The following is a 25,298-nucleotide window of genomic DNA, read 5'->3' as shown; positions in this document are numbered from 1 at the left end:
GGTAATTAATCACCTGCATCTCGGCCACCAGCCGCGCCGGGAATATCGGATCGATGAACAGATCGGAAGGAAATTTTGTACCGGGTGGCAACTTATGACTGTGTCATATGAAATATACTGTAAATCGCTCCATAAACTGTTGAAACCGTATAAGCCAAAAATGTTTTGTATCACGTCTTAACGGGTCGAACACTGTAATAACAGCACTTCTTCCAGGGTAGAACGGAAAAGGTTATAAATGCAGCCTTGAAAAGTTTCCCTCGAACTACTCCAGCTCATCGCCTCGGACCATCGACCACCACCTGTTCGGCTGTCCCCCGATCTTCATGGGCGTGACTGCCGCCAACAGCAGCCAACCTTTTCTGCAGTACTGGATATTGTTCAGCCCAGGCCAAGGAGGGATCGTTTCATCGTTTAAATTCAGGTTGGTAATTAGACAGCTGGCAGCCGTCTGTTTCGAGGAGTTTTTAAACATTTTTTATTCTAATTTCTCCTCGTACACAGACGGCTCGCTATCGTGCAGCGTATTAGGGGACTTGCAATGCAAAATCCCCCCGTCGGGGCTCTTTAATTTTTGTCTTTAATGAATAAAAATTTTGAAAGTTAACGCGACCAAAATGCAAATGAATATTCTCTCTTGGCATTAATTACCAAAAATCGTAGAAAAATCAAGTTAAAAGGAACAAAAACAGTGACTTACCTCGGCTGTCGCGCAAATTCACTTTCCGATCTTAAGTACATATGGCCAAGAGTCCCCTGTACTGATCGCGCTAGAACTTCAATCTCTGTATTTGGTGAGTGAAGCCAACGGAGTTCAGCTGAACAACCAACATGACAGAGACCGAAGCTTTTGGTCTAGTTGGTAATGCGCTTGACTTGCTCAGCCAAGTGATGAGTGTATACATACAATATCCACATACACAACGGCCATTTAAAACAAGTCATACAGTCTCAGTTTTAAATAGCTTTACCCAAGATTCTCTCTGCGCACTTCGATGCGAAAGTTACTTTTGCAGAAAACACATTTAAAGAAAAGTTTCTTTTAAACCAGCAATAAGTGCACGGTGCACCTACAAGGAGAGCAAATTATTTACCAGTGTCTTCGTTAAGAAGTTCAGGTTCCAAAGTTTCATCCCGTATCTTTATATTTTCTTGAAGTTCATTATTTACGCCACAGTTGGCAACGCAAGAGAGAGGACGGTTTCGTGAAATAGATACAGTGCGCTTAACTTTCGCATCGAAGTGCGCAGAGAGGACGGTTCGTGGTGCGTGCGACCATTTGATTTGACTGCATTGGTGTAGCTCAGTTGGTAAGAGCACCTGTTTCGGTTATTAAAGATTGGAGATTTCATTTGAAAGGTTCAAGACTTCGAGTACAGCTCATGCAGAAACAGATCTGTAAACATATCTTGCACCATGCAAGGCTCCACACTATTTTTTTTTCTTAGTGGCCCGATCGGTCTACCAAATCATCAATTTCATATTTTTGGTGGCCAGTAAAGCAAATTTAGTGGCGCTAAAACAAAAGAAAACAACAAAATTTCATAAAAACTTTGGAGTTTGGTAGCCCAACCAGGCCACTAAATGTTGGCTTTTACAGAATTGATGTGGCCAAACTCTCATTTTTGGTTGACCCGGGCCACTGCTAATATCGAGCCATGCTTTATGTTAAAATGGATTTTTCTAATATCCTACACAATTGCAATCACCCAAAACTTTTCTTTGTGTGTGTTATTTCTCTACATTGTTAATCAAATCAATCTATTATTCATCTGTAAATAAATAGTCAAACGTGCTACAAATTTTTAAGTGATTTAAAACTATTTTTTTGTTGCATATGTAAATTGTCCTTATCTGCAACAATGCATTGATAAGCGTTTCATGATAAGTTATGCAATTTTCCACTAGATCCTGTTATAAAGAACTGTAATTCTTAAATGTCTAAAAGATTTGAATGTCCTTGTGTGTGATGAAATATTGACAGAGCCAGGCCATTCTGTCCCCAGTCAGTTGCTGATATAACATTTGATGATACGGTTATGCAATTCTCCACAAGATAAGGTACTGGTATCTTAAGCAATTAAATTTGAACATCTGTCATAAATAACAAGAAAACAAATTCTAAGTTCAGGGACACAAGTTTACTTTATACTAGTCTTTTAATAATTAATGAAGAGGCCCCAGATTTCGGGGGGGGGGGAGGGGGGTGAGGCCTATTCTGTGTTCTAAGTTGTTCTTTTGTGGCATACAGTACAAAACATACTTTATGTTAAAACAAATTGTTGTAATATTTTTGGCAAAAAAATATATGAGGACACAACTTGTCAAGCACCCTGATCAGCTCATTTGTTCACAAGTTTGAGAAATATACAGTTAAGTGTTATTGGATTAAGGATTTTGACCAAGTTTCAAATTTTTTTCATTTTTTTAGGATGAAATATTGTGTTTCCTCTTATATATCATGTTCATCTTGAATTTTTTTCCCTCTTTTCATATAAATCTGGGGACTATAAGATAATTATTCATCTGCATAGCGATTGTGTACAATGCAGTATGTAGAGGAGACCGGGGTTAGTTGGAGCATGGGGTACATGTACATGTAAGTTGAAACATTGTAATTTTCTTTAACTCCTGTAAAATAAATTTATGCAATACTGCCCTCATTGCAATAAATTGAAGGCCGTATTGCATAAATTTATTTTACAGGCTTTAAAGAAAATTACAATGTTTCAACTTACCCCATGTTCCAACTAACCCCGGTCTCCCCTACACTTCAACCATGAAGTTATTTCTTCAACAGCAATGTGGCTTTCCTCTCATCATGTTGATCCCTGGATTCAGAGTACGAACGTTGCTCTCAACCCATCCATTTCCTATTACTTTGTTTGTATAGTTTGATCTGCAAACTACTGCATCTCACTACAAACAAAACCCTTGATGAAAGGATCCTATGTATTGATTTCCGAACCTTTGTTGCCCCTGTCTCTTTACTGTAGAGTATAATTGTATACAGAGAGAGAGATAGAGAGAGAATACAGGTTTAATCAACGGACACAATGGATGTATGAAATGAACCCTAGTTTAATCTCAACTCAAAAGATGATTTGCCTGGAATGACAATCAAGGCCAATTATAATCAATTTTTCCTCTATTTGTATAAAAAATAAAGATTTAAACTCACTGCAATGCAGTCGCAGAATGTTTAAAAAACAGAAAAAAAATTTATTGTCAATTGACCTGAATTTGTTGAATCAAAACAGCAGTTGAGTTTAGTCCTGGACTCTGGACATATTTGCAAAATTCTTGTCAGCTCTGAAACTTAGACGAAACTGCTGTTTTGTTTCATTAATATTTGACAAAGGTCTCCAGCTGTTCATTGTCATTTGACTGTCACCTTCAATACAATTGCTGTGTGCTCAAATTTGTTCTACGAGGTAGTTGCAAAAACTCTTGTCAGTGCATTTAAACTGTATAGTTTATCTGTGAGAAGAGAGAGAGACAGATCTACACGCTCAACCAAGGTCAGTGCTATTGGATGGCAGGGGCGACTGATGGGGAGGGGGGCTGAATTTGACCATGATTTTTTTTAAGTGATTAAGAAAAAAGCTCTAGAAGAAAATAAATGTAAGGAAAAATTGGGAAATAAGTGAGAAAGACTTCAAGCAACAACTTGGTATTTTCATGAGCACTTTGCACAAGAATGTTGCAAAATTGCACATCATCTTTACTCTATATTTTAAGCGATACTTAAAATGTGATTTGAATAGATCAGAAAAAACAAAACTCTGAAATTATCAATTTCAGACAAAGAATATGAAATTTAAAGGATGCACGATAGCTCAGTTAGTAGAGCAGGGGTTTCGGATTTCTGGGTTCGATTCCCCATTCGTGCGCTAGTGCCCTTCGGTAAGGCATTAATCCTCATTACCAGGTCCTTAGGAGAGGACCTTAAGCTGTTGGTCGTCTGGTTGCTTGCTTTAATGTATTCATGCATTCTTAGTAATCATGTCAAAAATCACCACCATCAAATTATATTAAAGGAGAATGAAACCATTGGAACAAGATAGCCTGTGTGAAAACAGAAAAATCAAAGAAACAGATCAACAAAAGTTTGAGAAAAATCTGACAAATAATGAGAAAGTTATGAGCATTTGAATATTACGATCACTATTGTATGGAGATAGCAAATTGCAATGCGACAAAGATGTGTGATGTCACTGATGAAAAACTTTCCCTTTGGTGGACTATGAAATACCCTCAAAATGTCTCATCTATCCATAGATCATGTGTTCTGTCTATATGAGGGCATGTAATACATATTTTTTAAGAATACATCATAGATAAAGAGTTTGTATCATCATAAGAAAAAGCAAAAAGAGACATTTTTAGGGTATTTCATAGTCCACCAAAGGGAAAGTTGTTCATCAGTGACATCACACATCCTTGTCGCATTGCCAATGGGAGGATCTCCATAGCATTAGTGATTGCAATATTCAAATGCTCATAACTTTCTCATTATTTGTTCGATTTTTCTCAAACTTTCTTTATTCTTATTCTTTGATTTTTCTGTTTCTACACAAGCCTATTTGTTCCAAAGGTTTCATTCCCCTTTAAAGATTTGCATTATTTTGGTGAAATAATTGTATGCATGTCTTTGAGCAAATTGATGATGTCACCCCTTGTTCTTTTTATGAAATACCCCAGCCAAATGAAGTTTGAAGGTGGTATCTACATGTACATGTAGGAATCAGTGTATCGTCGGTCCGTTGCACATCAAACTACTTCCTCAGTTTCTAACCGATTCTCATGAAACTTGGCACGCATATTGGTGTTGGGGTAAAGATGTGCAAGACACATTTTTCGTAGGTGGTGGAAATTGTGTTGCCATGGTAATGGTATTACATCAAAAATGTGGCAAAAATCTTTCATTACAGAGACTACTTCCTCAGTTTTTAACCTATTCTCATGAAATTTGGCACGCTCATTGGTCTTGAGGTTGAGGTAAAGGTGTGCTAGATATAAATGTGTGCGGCAGAAATCATGTTGCCATGGTAACAATATATTGTATACCCCAAATTAACTCTTGCAGTTCATACTCCTTCATTAGTTTTCAACCAACACTCATGAAATTTGTTGTGCAAATTGGTCTATCCCTAATCAATATCAATGCTCGCGCTGCATATTAAATTGAATTGCTCTTTGCGTAATCAATTTTAGAAGTTGGAAAATATTTGCTTGACAGTCCCTCTTTGCCTTTGTCGACCCAAGCATGGATTATTATTGGCTGCTTTTTAAGTGATATCTTCCACATTCAACTAATTGACTGCCATTTCAAGTTAAAATGAATTAGTTCACTTCAAATGGTTTTACCATTATATGCACAATTGCACATCCTAATTCTTAAAACAATAATACAATAACATTTGAATGATTACATACAGGATAGCATTAGACAGTTGATTAAATGCGCATTTTGTAAATTGAATTTCATTACAGCATAGCCGTACTATGGTAGATAATCCTCATTGTTATGGTTATATTTGCTTCATCTGGGTGCAAATCCAGTGCTTGTTTGGCGGTTGCCACGGTAGCGTGTTTCCCCTCATCCACCTTTCATCATGTTAATGAATATTTCATTTCTACCACTAGTAGTAATTGAAAAATAGTTGGGGATAGATAGGAGCTAGAATAGGATCAGCACTTGACAGGTCATGCCGTTGCTAGAGAAGTTGATATTGGGAATTGTTTCGAGATAGTGGTGGTTGGGAGGATATACTCTTTTTTGGAGCTCTTAAACAGTAAGCAATATATTTGTGCATTCTTGATCTTTCCATGTCGATTATTGCTTTTTTGGAGTGGTTTAATGTTTGTCATTTCTAATAAAAGGTGGTTTTATTTGTTGTCTTGATTTTGAATGATGCTTATTTACATTTTTGTGTAATTGAATGAATTCACCAATTGAATACCCGACACTTTGTGACAATCATCGTCATCATGATTTTTCTCTCTTTTTTTCTTTCACCATTTTTTTGTCTTACCTGCATTGCAGAGTGAGACTACATGTATACATGTAGGCGCCGCTTTTCCGACGGCAACAGCGACGTCGTCAACACTGAAATCTTGACTTAACCAAGGTTAAGTTTGTGAAAAGTCATCTTAAAAACATATATGAACTTAGTTCATGAAACTTGGACATAAGGGTAATGAAGTATTACTGAACATCCTGCCTGAGTTTCCGGCCACATGACCAAGTTCAAAGGTCATAGGTCAATTAACTGAGACCATGTTGAGGGAATCAACATCGAAATCTTAACCGAGGTTAAGTTTTTTTAAATGTTGTCATAACTTCTAAAGTATATGGACCTAGTTAATAAAACTTGGTCATAAGGGTGATAGTGTATCACTGACGATCCTGCCTGAGTTTCAGGTTACATGACCAAAATCAAAGGTCATTTATAGTCAATGAACTCTGGCCATGTTGGGGGTAATTGTTGAATTGGCATAACTTTGAAAGTTCATGGATCTAGTTCATGAAACATAGACATAAGGGTAATTAAGTATGAATGATTGTTTTGCACCAGTCTTAGGTCACATGATCATAGTCAAAGGTCATGTTGGGTCAATCGACATAGTATTTTATTATCATATGAGCGTTTTCTTTTGTGAATAGTAACTTATTAAATAGCTGTGTTAAAAGTCAACACTGCTGCTATATCGAATCGCATAATGCAGGCAAGACTGTCAGAGGCTTTCCACTGTCTCTTTCTCATCTCCATATCTTTCCCATTATCTTCATCTGCTTTCCTTTATTCTTTCTACTTTCCATACTTTCAATATCCTCATTTTCTTCTTCTTTTTGTGTGCCTTGTAGCATGCTAAAAGGCACACTTAGCTTTCTTTTGGACTCTGCCATTGACTCTTCCTCATTTTTTTCCCACCTCCTATGCTACATGTATATTCGCAATCACTACATTTTAGTCATCTTCTCCTTGAATACTCTGGTTCTTTCATCTCTCTTTGCCACTCTCCTCGATATCATAATCATCACCTATGTGATTATCCCAGATCAGCAGCACCAACCTCATCACCACCATCATTATTATGATCATCAGCATTGATCCCCATCATCATCATTGCAATCATATCAAGAACAACATGACTGATATACACAACCCAATAATCACCATCGACCATCATCACACAGTGATCATCATCATTATCACTGATAGTAGCCGCTGTCACCATCATCACAATCATCATCATCACAATCATCATCATCATCACCAGCAACAAATTACAAAATCACAATCATCATTATCATCTTGAAATTACATGGTTGCTAATACTATATAGTGCTACAACTAACACCACCCCTTGCCTACCCCATGATCATCATTTCCACATCACCAGTGAAAACATTTGTCTTGGCATATGTGGGTCAGATAGAGAAACTGCCTGAAGATCTTCACCTCTGATCAAGATGTCAACTTTTGTGACAGCCCTGTCTTACATGTATCTTCCTCTTTCTCATCTACAGTCTTTTCTTCTTTACCTTTTTGCACCTTCTAACTCTTCATCATCTTTAAAATAATCAATAGCTTGCGCTGTTAACCACCGCCCCCTCAGGCAGCCGCATCATAAACCTCATGACCATCATTATGGAAGAGCCGTGGTGTAGTGGTTCTGACTCTCGCCTTGTAAACAGAGGGTCTTGTGTTCGAATCCTACCGCGGTCTAGCGTCCTTTGGCAAGGCGTTAATCCACACTTTGCCACTCTCGAGTCTCGACCCAGGTGCTAAATGGGTACCCGGTAGGATTCGAAAGTTATTGTTTGAATTTGCCAGCGCCATTATGAGGCTGCAATGAAATTTAGGAATGCTCCCCATGGAGTGGAAATTGTGCACTTTTCGTGCGGGATTGAAATGAATCCAATGACCGGGGTTATAATGTGCCATGAGCCATTCTGGGAAAAGTGCTATTGGCTATTATTATCATCATCACCATCACTTCAACAACCACAGGTGCCCCACCTCCGCCACACTTCCACCATTATCAGTAAACTTCATTCTTGCTGCCACCACCATCAAAGCTCGCCATCCCCCAATCATCTCTCTGTTATGATTTATGCACTGCAAAAACTCCGGTGTTGATTTAACACCAGCCCGGAATCTATATATGTCGACACAGAGAAGTATTGAAACAACACCAGTTTGGAATCCAACCGATGCTGTTTTAATACTAATTGGTGTTTTATAAACACCTACATTGTATCTGGTGTTAGACTAATACCAAAACCGGTGTTGTTTAACACTCTGGTGTGGACATATATAGATTACGGGCTGGTGTTAAATCAACACCGGAGTTTTTGCAGTGTGTTGACTATCCTTTCCCTTTCATCTCCACAGGACGCCGCTGTAGGTATCCTCTTCACGTGACCAGTGAACGTGTTTGCCTTGACATGTGGGTCCAAGGAACTGCCTGAAGAGTTTCAGCCCTCCATTCAAGATGTCAACTGGGATGACAGCCACCAAGGGAGGCAATCAGCAACCAGATCTCTTCAAGTTAGCTGCTGCTTTGGAGAATGCCACACCAAATAACCTCTTTGCCTCTGCTGCAAGACCAAAAGTAAGAAAACATTCCCCGATGAAAGAAAATGTCAAAGGTCATGTAATGTGTTTGTCTCATTCTGTCTCGTGTCAATAGTTAACTTAAGTCAAGACTCTACTTTGAACTACCAAGTTCCAGGGCTTAAATCCCAGTGTAGCGGTCAAAATGTTACGCTTACCAGTCTCCACTGTAAATAGCATATTGGTGTAATGAGTAAAAAATTTTGAGGGACCTAGACATATTGGAAGAGTTGAATTCAAAAGCTGCAAGCAAGCAAAATTTGGGAACTTTTCAATAAAACAAATGTAATGTAATAAATTTCACATACTACTCAGAAAAACATATATTTCACTTATAAATTTCCTTTCCTATTCTTTTTTTTTCTGTTTTTTTTTTTCTCTGTTTTTTTCTTGGTCAAGAAAAATTGGGGGGTCCATACCGGCTCCATGGCCCCCAAGGACCCAAGCCGGCTCCCCCCCCCCCCTCTGTCCGCCAGTGATAAACGGGTATCAATATGTATGCTTGAACACCTGATAGCCAGGATAATAGAGTGTGTAGTGCTGAAAAACATTGTTGCATGCCATCATATGTGTACAGTGTATATTAAAGAAAAAACTATTACTTATAATTATTATTTTGAGCTGAGAGACTCGTCTAGCCTTTTGATCTTATCAAGGTATAGGAGAAAATATAAACACTTGTACTCAAAACAGATCAATAGTCAAAAGCAAATTTGATAATTTAAAACCCAGTTGTCAGGAAATTGTAAGCGTCTTAACCTTATTTTCCGGAAGATCCTTGTTTGCATTTGATTCCTCCACCCCCCCCCCCTCAGTAGTATTTCATTACCCTGTAATAATGTGAGCCAATTGAGCCATGTACCTGAGATAATCGAGGCTAGGGCGAATTAATTAATGTTTAATAAGTATGCTGAAGTCTGAATTAAAATGGGTTGAAAAACGAAAGTCAAAATTCTTAGTGTGACCTTATGGATATTGCACTTGAAGTTTCATGTGTGCCATGATTAATAAAACAGTGCATTTTTAACCGTCTGTAACCGTGTGTGGAGGAGCCGTGGTGTAGTGGTTCTGACTCTCGCCTTGTAAACAGAGGGTCGTGTGTTCGAATCCCACCGCGGTCTGGCGTCCTTTGGCAAGGCGTTAATCCACACTTTGCCACTCTCGACCCAGGTGCTAAATGGGTACCCGGTAGGATGTGAAAGTCATTGTAGCTTGTCCAGTATTGTGTGCGCCTCACAGGCGACTGACTGGAATACTCCCCAGGGAGTGGAGGATGTGCACACATTGTGTGCGGGAATGACTGATTGAATCCGATGACCGGGGTAATAATATATCTGTAAAGCGCTTAGAAACGTCGTTCCGATGGATTAAGCGCTATATAAAAGCGGATTATTATTATTATTATTAACAAAATTTATTCGTGTATTTTGTTTAACATTTCTTTACACTTTTTGATACAGACATCACAAGAAGAATTTAAAATCACAAAGACCAAGGAACAAGTTGAAGAACAGGATGGGAAAGAAGCCGGTGATGACATCACAATGGAAACTGCCGAGGTAAGATCTTGGTAGTGTTAAAATACACTAGTCCTTGTTTGGTGCCAACAGACACTTAAAGGGGTACGCTGGGCTGAAAATATTTACATGGAAAAAAATAAAGTAAAATTTACAGAGCAGAATGCTGAGAATTTCATCAAAATCGGATATAACAAAATTATTGAATTTTCAAGGTTACCAATATTTGTGAAAATACATTTAGTTGCACGCCGTCATGAATATTCGTTAGGTATGTCAAATCCACACTTTCCTTTTTCTTATGTTATTACATGAAATCATATTTGTTAATTTTTTTCACACATGTGTGAACAATGTATCTCCATATAAATGAAATAAGTAGCAGATATATGGCAAAAATGTTGAGGGGGGGGGCTGAAACAGCCCCTCCCCGGGTAAATGTAAGTCAGGATTAAGACGAATGAAAGGTGAAACTTGCCTGCGTGCTTTATATGAAACGCACAAATTGTATCTTTTTGTGCAGGGGATCAGAGATGTGTTGTTTGGTAGAAGATCGTTTACTATCGGCGATGAATGGAAAAGGGCTTCGTTTGTACGGTGTCCCCCAGATGGCCCGTTTCCCTATGGGCTACTTACACCAAGGGTAAGTGTTACTGGATGAATTATCAAGGCAATGATTTGACAAATTATAAACCTGAACGGCAAGGTCTCACTTATCCCTGATCTGTGTCTGTGATATGTTTTTAAAATGAAGCCCTGAAAAAATTTCAACCCAAATATCTCTTTAATGCTTCAAAATGTGAAAAATAAAGTTACTGAAAGTACTATCCCAATTTTATTTAATGATAAAGGAATTTGACTCCTTATGAGATGAATTATACAATAATTTTTCAGTCAGATATCTTGAAAGTTTCTGCCCAAATTTGATTCTATTTTTCTTTGTGGGTGTTATTTCATCCACATGATCATTGTTATATTTTATTCAGATTCAGATATTTTTATTGTCCAATTGCAATCAAGTACAAATGGAAATTCAATTTGTTCGCACAAAATAATTTAGAATATTACATGATACACACTTTATAATATTGTACTTTAATTGCCTTTGTTTATACTGTGCACTGGATTTTTCAGTCTTTGGACTGTTTTGCCAGTTTCTTATTGAATAAATACCATACTACTACTACTATTACACACAGAAGATTACACGATACATATATTAAACATGATACAAATCAACAAGCAAAGATAAGAGAAAGTAAGATAAAGGCAGGGGGAATAACATAATTTCAAGTACATGTATGGCTATTAAATGCACGAATTGAAACTGGAACGAAAGAATTTACAAAGCGTGAGGTTCTGCCGGGAAGATATCTCAGACGTTTGCCTGACCTCATCAAATCATGATATTATGCACATCAAAGTGATTTTTAAGCTCCCTGTCATGTAGACCAATGTCTTAAAGTGAAATTTACAAATGGAAGGGTTGTAATCTACAAAATATTGCAGTGTACGCCACATTACTCAGACTGTTTTTTGTGTGTGTTTTATTGAATCAATATAATAAAAAAACAAAAATATATCAATGATTTTAACAATAATAATAATCAACAACAACAAAAATAAAACATGACAACGCAATGTATACAAAAAAGCAGCTTACACTGTTTATCCATCAGATATACAAATACATATTACAACCTGATATGATGACAGTCGTCTTTAACTCTTGTAAACTTCTATACGCTGAAAACGTAACATGATATTGTTCTACAGACCATGACAAACACAAGTTTAATGAACATAAATTAAATTTCCATTTTCTTAGGGGATTCATTTTTAACAATTTACTATTATATTCCAGGTTATTATTACAGACAGTATAAGTATTGTAGCTTTCATTACTCGGGACTGTTGATAAGCAAAAAAAAAAAAAAATTCTAAACCTGCATAAATTTTTTTCATACTAGGCAAGCGACTCGGGTTACTATGGGTTTATGTATACACTTAGGATGTGCTCTCAAGGTTGCTTTTATTATATAAGACTTTTATTTGTTAATTTCATTTTCAGCTTCAGTGGGACTCTTTAATCTGTTGATAACCTGAATTAAATTCACATACGTACATGTACCAGTAGGCTTTATATGCAGATTCATAATAGTATGGATATTGCACTGTGCCCGATCCTTTTAAAATGCATCATTCGGGCATTTATAAACAAGGAATGGAATCATTTGCATCAATGGCATTCACAAAGAAAATTATGCTATTTGTTCTGTTTTCACCAAAACAGAATAAAATTCTTTTGGAACATTGTGGTAGTTGTTTTAAAATGGAGTCCATGTAAATTGAAAAATGCATGGCCAGAAACTCTATACTATAGGTAATAACTTGAGGTATACTGTATACAGATTGTGTACAGTATATATGTACCATCAGTAATTTCCTATAGGGTACAGTATGACTTTTCATCATTGCCATTAGCCTGATTAAGTAGCAGACTTCAATATTTAATCATCTTTCTGAGTAGTTTGTTATCATGTTCCTGTTACTATAGGTAACAGTGGCGCATGATCAAGTTTGTTTGTTTGTAATTATTCCTCTGTCTTTTTGTCTTTATTCTTTTGTCTATTTTTCTCCTTTTCCCCTTCTCATTCTATTTTTCTTTGTCTTTTCTTGTCATTTTTTCTCTTCTCTCTGTTATTTTCCTTCTCTCTTCTCCCCTTATTTTTATACTGTATTTCACTTTCTCGTTTTAAACTCCTTTCATTTCTTTTTCCTCCTCTTTATCATTCCTTCTTACTTTGGTTTTTATTCCTCCCCTCATTCTATTTTTCATTTTGATATTACCCCCCCCCCTCCCCCTGTCCTATCAATTTCTCTTCTCTCACTTTTTTTTTTGTTTCTTAATTTTTTGTTTAAATCACCTTTCTTTGTTTTACCCTCATCCGCCCTCTGATCAACTTTCTTTTTGTTTCCTTTTCTTTCTTTTTTGCTCTGACACTGAGTTAGTCCTTCTTTAAAGTGAATGGACTGATTTAGATTTTCGAGGAAAAGTTTATTTGGTTTCTTTATCTTTAAACCGATAATATGAACAATTTTTATTCATCTCATTTTACCCTGATATCGTGCACAGTGCATGTTATTTCATTCCTAGTTTTATGGTACACGTACATGTAGGTTGGCATATAAATGTATCATAGTGCACGACTGCACATAGTGTAGGAGTGCTGAAGGTGAGAACTAATTTCAAACCATTTTGGTGTGTTATAGCATCCAATATGTACATTGAGTGGGGTACAAAACAGTTTAATTATAGAGAGATAATTAGAGTAATTATCAGGAGATAATCCTTTCAGATATGCTGACCACCATGAAAGCAGTTAATTAACAAACACTGGTATCCATGTCTAATTATAATTGTTGCTTCGATCCCAATGATTAGAGAAACAGAGTATAGGATATAGCAAAGAAAGCAAGGTAAACTAACTAATTTCCGCAGATGGAGATTTTGAGCTGTAATTGGCTGTGAATATTCATGGTTATCTTTATAAATCTCTATATGGTGTAATTCATGTAGCTCCTTTATTCCTTTTTCTTTTCTTTTTTTATTCAATTTTTGTTTAATTGTATATTGTAATGCTATATGTGATATTCCATGTAATTGTTTTCTTGATTGTTGTATAATTATTTTATCAATAAGAACTGAATTATTAAAAAATAAAAATAAAAAATAGTTAGTAGAGACATGCTTTAATAGTTTATTAGTTTAATTTTAACCAACAAAGTTCTTGTGATTGGGTGTAAATTTCCGTCTTGTGGGAATGCTTTATGAGATACATGCTTTATACTTGACATGTACTTCATTAATAGTCCAGCAAATGAAATTTGATCATTAGATTTCTGGTGATTGGATGGAGTAAAATACCCAAATTGAGTGGAAAGGCCTATTGGATTTTGGCAAGAAATTTATCCACATTGTGCTGCTCTTGACCCATGTGATCATTTTCGCTAATCCTCTATTTTTTTTTTTTCAGGATAAAGCAAGAGGACTATTAATTGCTATCCAGGCACAGTTCATTCAAAAGATACTAGAGGGTGATGGCAACCAGTCTACTCAGGATCCAGCAAGGTAAAAATCATACAAAACATTCTGGTAATTTTTCATAGAGAAAGAATTAGAGGGAGAGGGGAAAGTCCTGCACATCTTTTGAGACCAAATTTGCAACACCCAGGTACGTGGTTCCGAAATTGCAGAAGTGCATGTCAGACCCAAAATTGCTCAAAAAATGTGATTCCGTGTACAAAGTCAATGCAAATTATGTTTTTCAACCATCTGATCACCTCTCCCACAGAATGTAGATATGACAAGATCTTGTCATCTGATCATCTCTCCCACGGGATGTAGGCATGACGAGATCCAAGATCTTGTCATCTGATCATCTCTCCCACGGGATGTAGACATGACGATCTCATCATGTGGTCATTTTCCTAAGAGATGAAGACATACAAATTATCTGAACATCTTGGTGGCACTTTTAAGCTTCCATATATTAGAGCTGTGTAGCCAATCACAGGCAAGGTTTCTATTGTTGTTAACATACATGTAGTGACACAGTTCTTAATAAAACACACTCCTTGTGGACTTCCATTTTAAAGATTTTTTTTAACTGCAAACTAATATTGCATACATGTATTTCCTCACGTTTTTCAGAGCTACAGGTCAGATTAAAGTTCGCAAGTCACTTACAGCTTACGCCCAGAGGAAGCAATTTATTAGCACGCTAGTTACTATTCTATGGCGAGCAGGAGAATGTAAGAAAGCTATTGTTGTTCTACACTATCCAAAGTATGCTGCCTTGCTTTACTCACAACAAAAGAGACTGGAGCATTTTATTCAGGAGGTGAGTGTTCCAGAGGACCGGGATTAGGGCACATTTCACTACTATCAATAATTAAGTTTTGTCCATTGTTTACAATGTTGCATTAATGTGGTCATGGGGGTTTTTGTTTGGGGGGGGTATAAAAAGCTAAAGGAGCTGAATTATAGATGGTAGCTTTGGATCTGTGATCCGTGTTCATCAGATTAATCAATCAACTACCGATTTCTGTCATTTATATGCTTTGTGCACAGGCAGTTACAGTTTGTAAGAGGTCAAGTCTAACCTTGACAAATGTTGATTAAAATCAATTGAGAAAGATCAAGCAAGTAACGCTGAAAATTTCATCGAAATCGGATGTAAAATAAGAAAGTTACGTCATTTCAAAGCTTCACTTACAAGTATTTCTCACAAAACAGTTATATGCACAGCTCAGTGATATGCAAATAAGAGATACAATGATGCCCCTCACTCACCATTTTTTTTTTTTTGAATCATTTCAATTTTACAGATTTAACATCGAGAATGAACTTGAATGAATCATGAAATATTAAAACGGTGTTAATACCACATGTTCAGGGGGGAATAAAACTTGGTTTCAAGGGACAATGAGGAGAAAATTAGAATATTTCAGAAAAATACATGTAGAGGTCTCCAAAAGAAATAGTGAGTGGGTGGCATCATCAGTCACCTCATTTGCATACCCACCAGGATGTACAATTACTTTTATGTGAAATTAAGGGGGAATTCAACCCAAATAAAAACTTGTCTTTATAAGAAAAAGAAAAATTTGACAAGTTGATAGGTGAAAGTTTGAACAATATTGGACAAATAACAAGAAAGTTATGAATTTTTAAAAGTTGTAAATATTGGTAATCACTATACCTATGGAGACTTCAAATTGGCCGCTTATGTGATGTCATAGTGATGCCTTTCTTCTTTCTCATCTTTTCCCCCAGATCAAAGTGATAGAGTGTGTTAGTGAAAAGCAGCTTCACAAATTGCTGGACAAGAAACTAGGAATGGTGAGTGTATACATTTTGCTTAACTTCTTTTTTTAAGAAAGTGAATCACTCGATTTTTTTTCCTTCTTCATAGAAAAATGTGTAATCTATCTAGGTTTAAACATTTTATATTGGGTAGAAGCAAGTTGTGTAGGAGAGCAAGAGGAATAGGTTGAGGGAAGATGATACACCAAATGTGACTATCCAGTAGTCACCCCCAAAACTAACAATATGTCGGCCAAATGAAAATTGAGATTTTTATTGAGCTTGCAAAGGCAGTCACATAACTCTATCCCCAATCGATTAAATTTCAGGACCACTGGTCATGACTAGTCTACAAATGTAGACCCACATCTGCAGTGTGTGTACCTCAGCTGATTCAACGAGTCTGCATAGCAGACTAGGTCTACTGAGGCTGCAGAAGTGGCTGGCTTTGCTCGCCCTTTCAGGCTGGTTTGCTTCGCAAACCAGTAGTAGATCCCACCTCACGAGCCATTCAGAGTCTGCACAGCAGACTAGGTCATGACTAGTGTAACTCTATATAATCTCAATTTGATTTGATAAATCTTAACGAGCTGCACTCCCGGGCTGCTCTGCTGCATGCTGGCCAGGACAACCGATAAATCCAGTTGGCCAGCGCACTGATGGCTGTGCGCACATGGCCAAGCAGCAGCGCACCCAATGAGCTCTTGCCAGCTAGATGCGCGCTTAGAAACATAATTTGTTGATACGAGTACTATCAGAGTGTTTGATATAAGAAATGTACAGTAAGTCAAACCCCTGAGACGATGATAGACTAAATAGCACCGCATCACATGATGCAGTTTGACCAATCAGAGATAATGATCATAGTATGAGGTATCTAAAATAAGACTAGACACCTTGTGGTTCAAGGTTTTGAATCTATTCACTGTGCTACATCACCTAAAGAAATCTTTAGGACTTGTTCAGAGAGTACCCATGTACTGTGTTGTTTATATTTACATGTTATGCCTCTGTCAATAAAGTGGTACCATTCTTTTTTGTGCAGTTTGAAGACCAGGTTGGAGGAGGCCCTCTGATGTTCCTTTTCAGTCTCATCCTTTCAAGAAGAATCTCAAAGTAAGCATTGTATTATTATTATAAAGTAGATTTATTATTATATAGTAGATTTCCAATGTAGATCTCATTCCTTTGAATTCACCTAATTCTGTACAATCACGGTATCTGAGCTGAAATATGATCACACCAAAGATAACCGACTCAGATAAGCGCAGTGGGACAGTGCATTAATACTTGGAAATCCCCAATTCCTACATGTAGGTGGAATACCAAATTTGTTTCAGAAATTTCTTGGCATTGACACATTTTCTACCCAAATTACTTGGCACATATTTTGTATTCATGCATATCAACAATTGAGTAGTCTTTTTGTAGGATTCTGGGCACCGACTTACAAAGTAAAAGTTACGATTGATCTCATGATCATTTGTAACTCTATGGAAATCCATCAGTGTCATAATTTTTGTTAATGAAAAACTTGCACAGTGTCCTCTGTATACAAAGAGCACAGTGAATTTTCAAGAAAACAATGCATGAATATACATCATAGCTATAAAATTGAACAAACCTGCATAATAGATGTTGATGTTGCTGGCCGTCGATAGATAATCATAACTTCGCTCTGGCAAAAATTGCTCCTCTATAATTTCCACACACTAATCAAATGACTGAATTCAACCCTGGATTTAACAGTATACCCTAGCTACCCTAACATAACCCTAAACATACATGCCCGGTGGGGTCACTCAGCCGCAAAGGGGGACACGTATGACCGTTACCACAAATGCAAGTGACCCCCTATTGCAGTCAATTTCAAGGACATTTTGTGAAATTTACCCCCTATTTTCACGCAAAACAAGGACAAAATTGCGGTAAAATGGTACCTTGAAACACCCCTAATTATAAGATTGTAAGGACACTTTTGCCCATTTCGCAAATTTACCCCTAATTACCGTATTTCAAGGACAGGGCATGTACACCCTTTCCTCATTAGAGGAAATTGCAACACAGGCGTCAGAGTGCTCAGTCCTTAAAGATGACCAAGAGCCATGTCATACTGATACAATAATCCAAAAGAACTTTATTTTTCTTGAAAAATAAGAAAAGCAGAATTCTTTGTAAAAATAAATGTAGAGTTGTCCATATAAAGATACAGAGCATTATGCGGCTGGTGACTCGGCGACAGATTTTACTTCCCGTAATCGTTCTCCCCTTTTTCCTGACCCCTATTTCCATCAGATCGAGGACGGTGAGCACCCCTATTTTCACTACTTCGAGGAGTGTTCTGTCCGCGGACGTTCCGTAAAATTGACCCCTTTTCCCGCGATTTTGGTAACGGTCATGCGGTCCCCAAGTCATATTGAGTGACCCCACCGGGCATACATGTATTACATAAAACCCCATTGTAACCCTATGATTTAGACTAAATAACATGTATAAGAGGCAGCATAGCTCAGTCAGAGCACATGTTTTGGATAAGATTAGATCTCAGCATGAGGGGTTTGAGCCCCGCTCATGCCAAAATGCTTCTAACAAAAATCTGATGCTAGCATTGTGTGTACCGTAGGTAACGGTGTATTAACCGCACCTTTTTCTTGGCGGGATAGAAGCAAAAGTCGGGGGTGCGGTTTATACACGGTGACGGGTCTGAGCCAGCCCGCCGTAACCCCTCCCGTACATGTACGATGTCTGCCAGATCACAACACATCGAGTGGCCGGGCGTAGCCGCCCAGGCAATGTCGTTTAGAGGGGTATGAGCTGCGGGTAATGGGAAGCGATTATTACATTAATTAAATGTTGTCCATAACAAACGCACCCACCTTCATGACACTAATTTTGACTTTATTCTCGATTCAAAGTAGTGAAGTTCCCTGGCTAATTTAAAAGAGACGCCAAGCATACTCGGTAATATTTTGTCACCGCTGAGCGAGAGTTGAGTGAGCTTAGAGATTGCGTTGTAATGTGGTTGTAGTGCGACTTAAGCTGGCGCTATTCAAAGTCCCGTTTCGCGCCAGCTTGTTTTTTTCCTTCCTGTTTGCTTTTCATAAGATACCATGTAAACCACGCACGAGAGAGACGGCACGAAGCCGTAAACAACTGGACAAAATGTCAATTTCTTTGTTTCTTGAACCTTCCTGTAATCCTGTATCCAAAATTCATGCTAAGACATCAAATTTCTGAAAGTGATTGTGAGATTGTGATGCAAGAAATGTGAATGTTTCTTCCTCCTACGCTGGGAAAGACACAGATCATAATTTGATAAGATGTACTGGCATGACTGGTACTGTATCGTAGTTTGCAATGTAATGGCAGTGCTGTGTGTGTACACTGTGACTGTGAGGTGAGTGAGTGTGTAAGTTGCCAATATTGTCGGGACCGTTCTTTCTTTCTAACATTTGTAGATGAATTGATCAAGAACAGCATATTTCCGCATACCGGTAATCTCTTTGGATACTTTGAAATCTTAAAAACTTAGATTTTGTTTCTTCGTACCTCAAATATGCATGTAAATGTGAGAATTTTTTTTTTTTAGTCCAAAGTTGAGGGTGTGATTAATACACTGGTGCGGTTAATACACCGTTACTTACGGTAAGTGTGCCTAACCACTGTATTCAATGCAGGTGTGAATGCAGTTGGAAAACACTCCGTCCATCGGAAAGTACGCAAATGTTGGTCCCATGTATAGGAGAGTCACAACCTATGCACGTTAAACTATTCGTCAAAGAGTAGGGTGTTCACCCGGTATGTAGCACCTGCCAGTCCCGGCAAAATTCAGGTCAAGTCAATCTTGACATTCATATGCCATAATAATCAATACAATGATTGTTGGCATTAACGGAAAGACAAGACCATCTGTAGATCACTAGTTCAACTGCTTGTAGAACAAGTGATTTTAAAGTCTTTAATTTTTACTACACTCAAAGGAGAATAAAATATATTGTACTTGTTCTTTTTCTCTTAACATTTTAAGACTCAAAGATGATCTTCAAGGAGAGTATCTATGGACAGAGACAGACCAATGCAGTCTTTCACTCATCAATCTTGTATTAAGTGGACAGGCCACACCTTACCTCTTCAATGGAAAACAGGAGTATGGTCTGGATTCCAAACCATTGGTTAGTACATGTAGTTCCAAGAATCAGAAGAGTACTGTAGAGCTTTGTTGAATAAAAAGTATTATATGACACCTAGATAGATCCTTGTGATTTGATTGGTTGTTTGATATCGTTCATTCAGCCTATTTTGCAATGACGTCATCAACCGTGCAATTTTGCATCCATACGATTTTGTCCATGCACGTGTGCATGGGACTGCAGCTGCAGCAGGCACCAGCAGTGCGCATGTTGTAATGACGTAACGATCAACAGACCGAACTCGCACTGCATGAGCATGTTTTGCATCGAAATTCATAGATTTCATATGAAAAAAAAAAAAACAATTTTTAGGTGTCATATAAAACAAATAATGAATGTTTTTTTCATTTGTACAATGGACAGAATATTTCATTCAGTGATAGATGAAATAATGATCCATTCAACAAGGCGAAGCTGAGTTAACTGGATCATTTTGTCTATCACTTCATGAAGTATTCTGTCCATTGCACTCATAAATATTCATTATTTGTATACTATCAAATGATATCTTCCATGGAATCCTTGATTTTGATTGGCTGTTGGGCATTGTTATCGGGTGGGGGTTTCATACAGCTGTTCATAATTTAAGAGCGACTTGAAGAACGACTGGTGATCCTTTCTTGTGGCAAATGGTTTATACATTGGCGATTGTTTAGCGCATAAGAAAGGATCACCAGTCGTTCTTAAGGTTGCCCTTAACCCTTATTAAACTGGGGGGGGGTCAATTTGAATGAATCTAAAATTACGCTAAGAATTTCAATCTGTAAATATTGAGTTTAATTTTAGAGGATGAAGATATTCAATTTTGATTCCCTTTTCATTTTTCACCCAATCTGAAAAACAGCCCTTTTAAAGTGCTTTTGTATTAAAGTATGGTCATCTTGTGATAAGAGTAGCATATGTTAGATAACTAGTACTTTATAATGTGTTTCTCTTTTTTATACATGTATTCCTTTTAGGATGTACCTCGTTATGGCATCCAAAAGAGAGCTGAAATTGGTATACTTGTGGTTGACAGGCCCGAAGGAAAACAAGCCAAAAATATCAAGAAAATCACAGTAAGTAGCCTCAGCTTCCTATCCATGTTAGTTATAACATAATGATATTCTCTAACAGAGGTTCTCGATAAGCGCTGCATATGCAACTCGTAGCGTAGTAATTTTATGGATCTATCTAGTTCATGAAACATAGACATAAGGGTAATCAAGTATAAATGATTTTCGGTCAATGGACATAGTATTTTATTATCATTTGAACAATTTCTTTTGGGAATGATTATTAGCCCAATTGACTTTGAGTGACTTTTTGTGAGTTTGCCATGTCTGGTCACAAATTGGGAGCATGATGAAGACTGTCGTATTCCCTGTTTGAGTTTTAGGTTAAAAGGTCATAACTCCATTTTAGTACCCTTCTACAGATATATAGGGAGCATGTTGAAGACTCCTGTGTTTCCTGTGTGGGTGTTGAGGTTAAAAGGTCATAAATCCATTTTATTACCCCTTCTACAGATAGGGAGCATGTTGAAGACTCCTGTCTTTCCTGTCTGGGTGTTGAGGTTAAAAGGACGTTATTCACTCTTCTTCTGCTGTAATCTGAACCTAAACCGAGATTGGAGGAGTGAGGCTAAGTTTAGTCTTTATTTCTATACGGGTCAGAGTGAGCAGAAGGAGGAAGTCAGGTTGACAGTTGGTTAGTATCTTGGTTCTTGGACACCCGGGGGGTTGGTGCAGTCAAATATATTGCTGTACACAGGCGCGACAAAATTATTTCCAAATGCCCCCTAAAAAGTTTTTTGCGGGCTTCATTTTCACGTTTTGACCCGTAAACAAGTTTTGTCTAATTGCTATTAACCATTTTCCCTGCTTCCCAGGCCCCTTTCCGGGGTCTTGCTTACACTCGGGAAAAACCCGTACACTTTAGAAACGAGGAGGAAAAAGCCCTGGGGAAAAAGCTTGGGGAAAAAACATACCCTAAACACGTTTGGCTAGTCTAAAAAAAAATAAGTTCGGAAAACAAGCATACCCCAAATACGATTGACCAGTCTTCCAAAAGCACCCCCTTTTTTTAAATGGCCGGGGTTTTTACGCGGCCTGCGTTAAACTGAAAAAACACCCATTTAAACACGTTTTTGGGGTCAGGCATGTGTACAGCAATTTGACTGCCCCCAACTCCCCCCCCCCCCCCGGGCTTGGATGTTAACCCTCAGCAGCTGGGGGAGGGGGAATCAACCCCTTCCCTGACATTTTGCTTGACCATTCCACCACAAAAAAAAATTCAACCCCACTTTCAAATTCTGCACATCTTTTGAGAACAAATTTGTGATGCCCAGGTACAAAGTTGTGTGAAATTATGCAAGTGCATGTCTCAGATCCATATTGCTCCAAATCATGATTCTGTGTTTATAGTAATGCAGATTGAGTTTTCTCATCTGATTCATGAAGATATGATTAATGTAATTTTCATCTACTGAAATTGATTTACCAAAACTAAAGATATGCTTTAATCACATTCATTGGCATTTTCAATCTAGTTACAGTACTTACGAGTGTAATGTTCTCTGTTGTTTTCAGATTCCAGACTGAGGCTTATGGAGGAGAAAAAGAAAAAGGACGATAAGAATATTCCTCTAGTAGATGAGTGCATTCAATCAAGGTTTGTGATTGGTTGATTATGATGATGATGAAGATGCTGATAATGATGATAATGATGGTGATGATGATGATGATTATGGTGATGATGATGATGATGATGATGACGATAGTGGTGGTGATAATGATGGTGATGATTAGGATGTTGGGTATGATGATAGTGATGATGATGATGGTGATGATGATGATGATGATTATGGATTTATTTATTTTATTTTTTTGCTCAGAGTGTACGTAGCATAGGGTGTCTTCTTCGTAAATATGAAGGGTGCCATATGGCACCTTTGAACATGTTTGTATTGATGTCATAAGCCATGCCCAATTTTTGCACTTTTTATAAGTCAGTTAGGGATGTTCCACAGTTAAAATGTAAGCCATGTCACTTTCACCAAATTTTTCACAGAGTTACTTTTAGCACCTGAATATATCAAATTTGCAACAAAAAGAATAATATGCTTGTTTGAGTTTTCTATTTTTCTTCAAATGTACTTTTTGTTGGGATGGTCTTGTCCTTAATTGAACGTATTGAAGTGAATAAACGTCATAATGGTAATGATGGTCACAATTATTATTACGATGTTTGTTCAATAGTGATTTAAGAAGAAAAAACAAGCAGTAAAATCTGGGTAAGAAGGAGTAAAAGACAACTCACTAATATCCTAATGTTTCTTTCACCTTTATCAAGTACATAATTTTTTAAAATTTCATTTCCTCCCTCTGAAACAGATGGCCTGGTGCCCATATAGACTGGAATGGAACGCCCCCTTTCTTCTGATGAACCAATCAGCAATCAGGATGAGTAAAGATACTCCCTAAGTGTGCAAAAAATAATAAGTGAAATGTATTCTGTTTTTTACAGTGCCATATGTAGTCTTTATTTGTCACAGTTAAGCTGATTGAGATTGATTCAATTCAACTTTATTTCCACAATTAAAGATATATAAATGTACAGAATCATTGACATGAAATGTATTATATATGTGAAAGGGTCAAAGAAAGCACAATGCTTGTGTTAATTGGCCCTATAACAAAAATCCAATCAATTCATGTCAAATTTACACAAAAGTTAACAATATATAACACTTTTACCTTTGATTATAATTTCTGTACATGTATATTTTCAGAAATTGTCTTGTATTCCATCTTGCAACTGTCCTCTGACAATAAGTGAAATGTTCTCCTCTTGTTAAAAGTGCCATAATTAATCTCTTTATGATGTAAGGGTGAGCTCGTTTAGAACGGTGGAATCTTTTAATTCTAATTATCTTCAGAAAATATGATGTTTCTCTCATGAATATGCCAATTGAAAATAAGATGAATTTTATCATGTCTTTTTACATTGCCTTAAGCACACTTTATTTAGGATGTTAATGTGGGGAAATTTACAATCACATTCCTATTCTTGTTTTTTCATATATTTTTCACAAGATACTATGGCTACGTATTCTATCATAAGCTTGTCAACTGGATTGAACCATGGTTTCTTTTACAAGTTTATCCTCAGTAACTTTTCTTCATGTGATCATTCTTCATATTTACTGTAAAACAAATAGAGGTTGATGTCTTAATCAGCTACTTAGTTGTATCCCACCCGGAGGGGCCACTTACATTGACGAGTGGATACCATGCGTGACCAAAAAAACACGTAAAAAGGATGTCTTTTTCACGATAGGGCACGTTACGTACGTAACGTGATAAGGGTGTCAAAAACACAAAAATAATGAAAAAAGGGTATCTATTTCGCGAGGAAAATTACGTGTTTAGGGTCGAATTTGCGGGGATGATAAAACAAAATTCAAATGTTTTATAAAGGATGTCCTTTTTGCCCCAACACTTCGTGTTTAGAGTCCGATTTGCACGAGGTGTAGAAGAAGGGGTCGTACTAAACCAAATAAGGTAAAGCCGACGACTGAAGGACCCGTAACAATAAAACATTCCTGTACTTGTTTAGGGGTTCATTTCAGGGAATATTTGCCAAGAGTATATCGTTTTGTTTCCAATACTTGTTAAGGGTAGGGTTTCACACGCCAATACTTGTTAAGGGGTGCATTTTCAGAATATGGAAATTACGTGTTTAGGGTGCTTTTCGAGAACCCATGGTCGCGCATGGTATCCACTTGTGAATGGAAGTGGCCCCCCCGGGTATCCCAATGGCATGTAGATGATTTTTTTGCCGCAAAAAACAATGTGCTAAAGGGGCGTCTTGTTGAAATGTCTTCTATTATATACTATAGTGCAATGTCAAGTTTGTGCCATACTGGAACACACTTATTTATGCCTTTTATTTATTACCTGTAACAAATCAGAGAGGTGCATATATATGTCAGATTAGAATTAAGTAATAATATTAATACATAAGATTTATATAGCGCACTTTCCATCTTGATTAGATGCTCAAGGCGCTTCAGAGCAGAAGAACAAAAACTATTTTACATATTCATGTAATA

The 25,298-nt window shown here is 37.2% G+C and overlaps 1 protein-coding gene across 2 annotated transcripts; it reads left to right on the top strand.

Annotated features, from left to right (window-relative positions):
• Positions 1-24,517, top strand: LOC121429760 (inactive ubiquitin carboxyl-terminal hydrolase MINDY-4B-like). Of its 2 annotated transcripts, none has more exons than XM_041626962.1 (13): positions 1-424; positions 8,406-8,625; positions 10,088-10,186; positions 10,668-10,787; positions 14,182-14,276; positions 14,859-15,048; positions 15,984-16,049; positions 17,059-17,129; positions 20,041-20,185; positions 21,163-21,261; positions 21,712-21,892; positions 22,774-22,855; positions 23,578-24,517. In XM_041626962.1, the coding sequence occupies exons 2-13, from the start codon at positions 8,506-8,508 to the stop codon at positions 23,624-23,626; spliced, it is 1,317 nt and encodes a 438-aa protein (XP_041482896.1). In that variant the 5' UTR covers positions 1-424; positions 8,406-8,505; the 3' UTR covers positions 23,627-24,517. The 2 variants fall into 2 exon arrangements, with proteins under 2 accessions (XP_041482896.1, XP_041482897.1); XM_041626963.1 differs by lacking the exon at positions 1-424 and adding an exon at positions 5,658-5,798.
• The last annotated feature ends 781 nt before the right edge of the window (positions 24,518-25,298 follow it).

This window comes from Lytechinus variegatus, chromosome 16 (genome assembly GCF_018143015.1).
Source record: "Lytechinus variegatus isolate NC3 chromosome 16, Lvar_3.0, whole genome shotgun sequence".
Taxonomy (NCBI): domain Eukaryota; kingdom Metazoa; phylum Echinodermata; class Echinoidea; order Temnopleuroida; family Toxopneustidae; genus Lytechinus; species Lytechinus variegatus.
The sequence above is the reverse complement of the archived record's forward strand: the minus strand, read 5'-3'. Positions and strand labels throughout refer to the sequence as shown.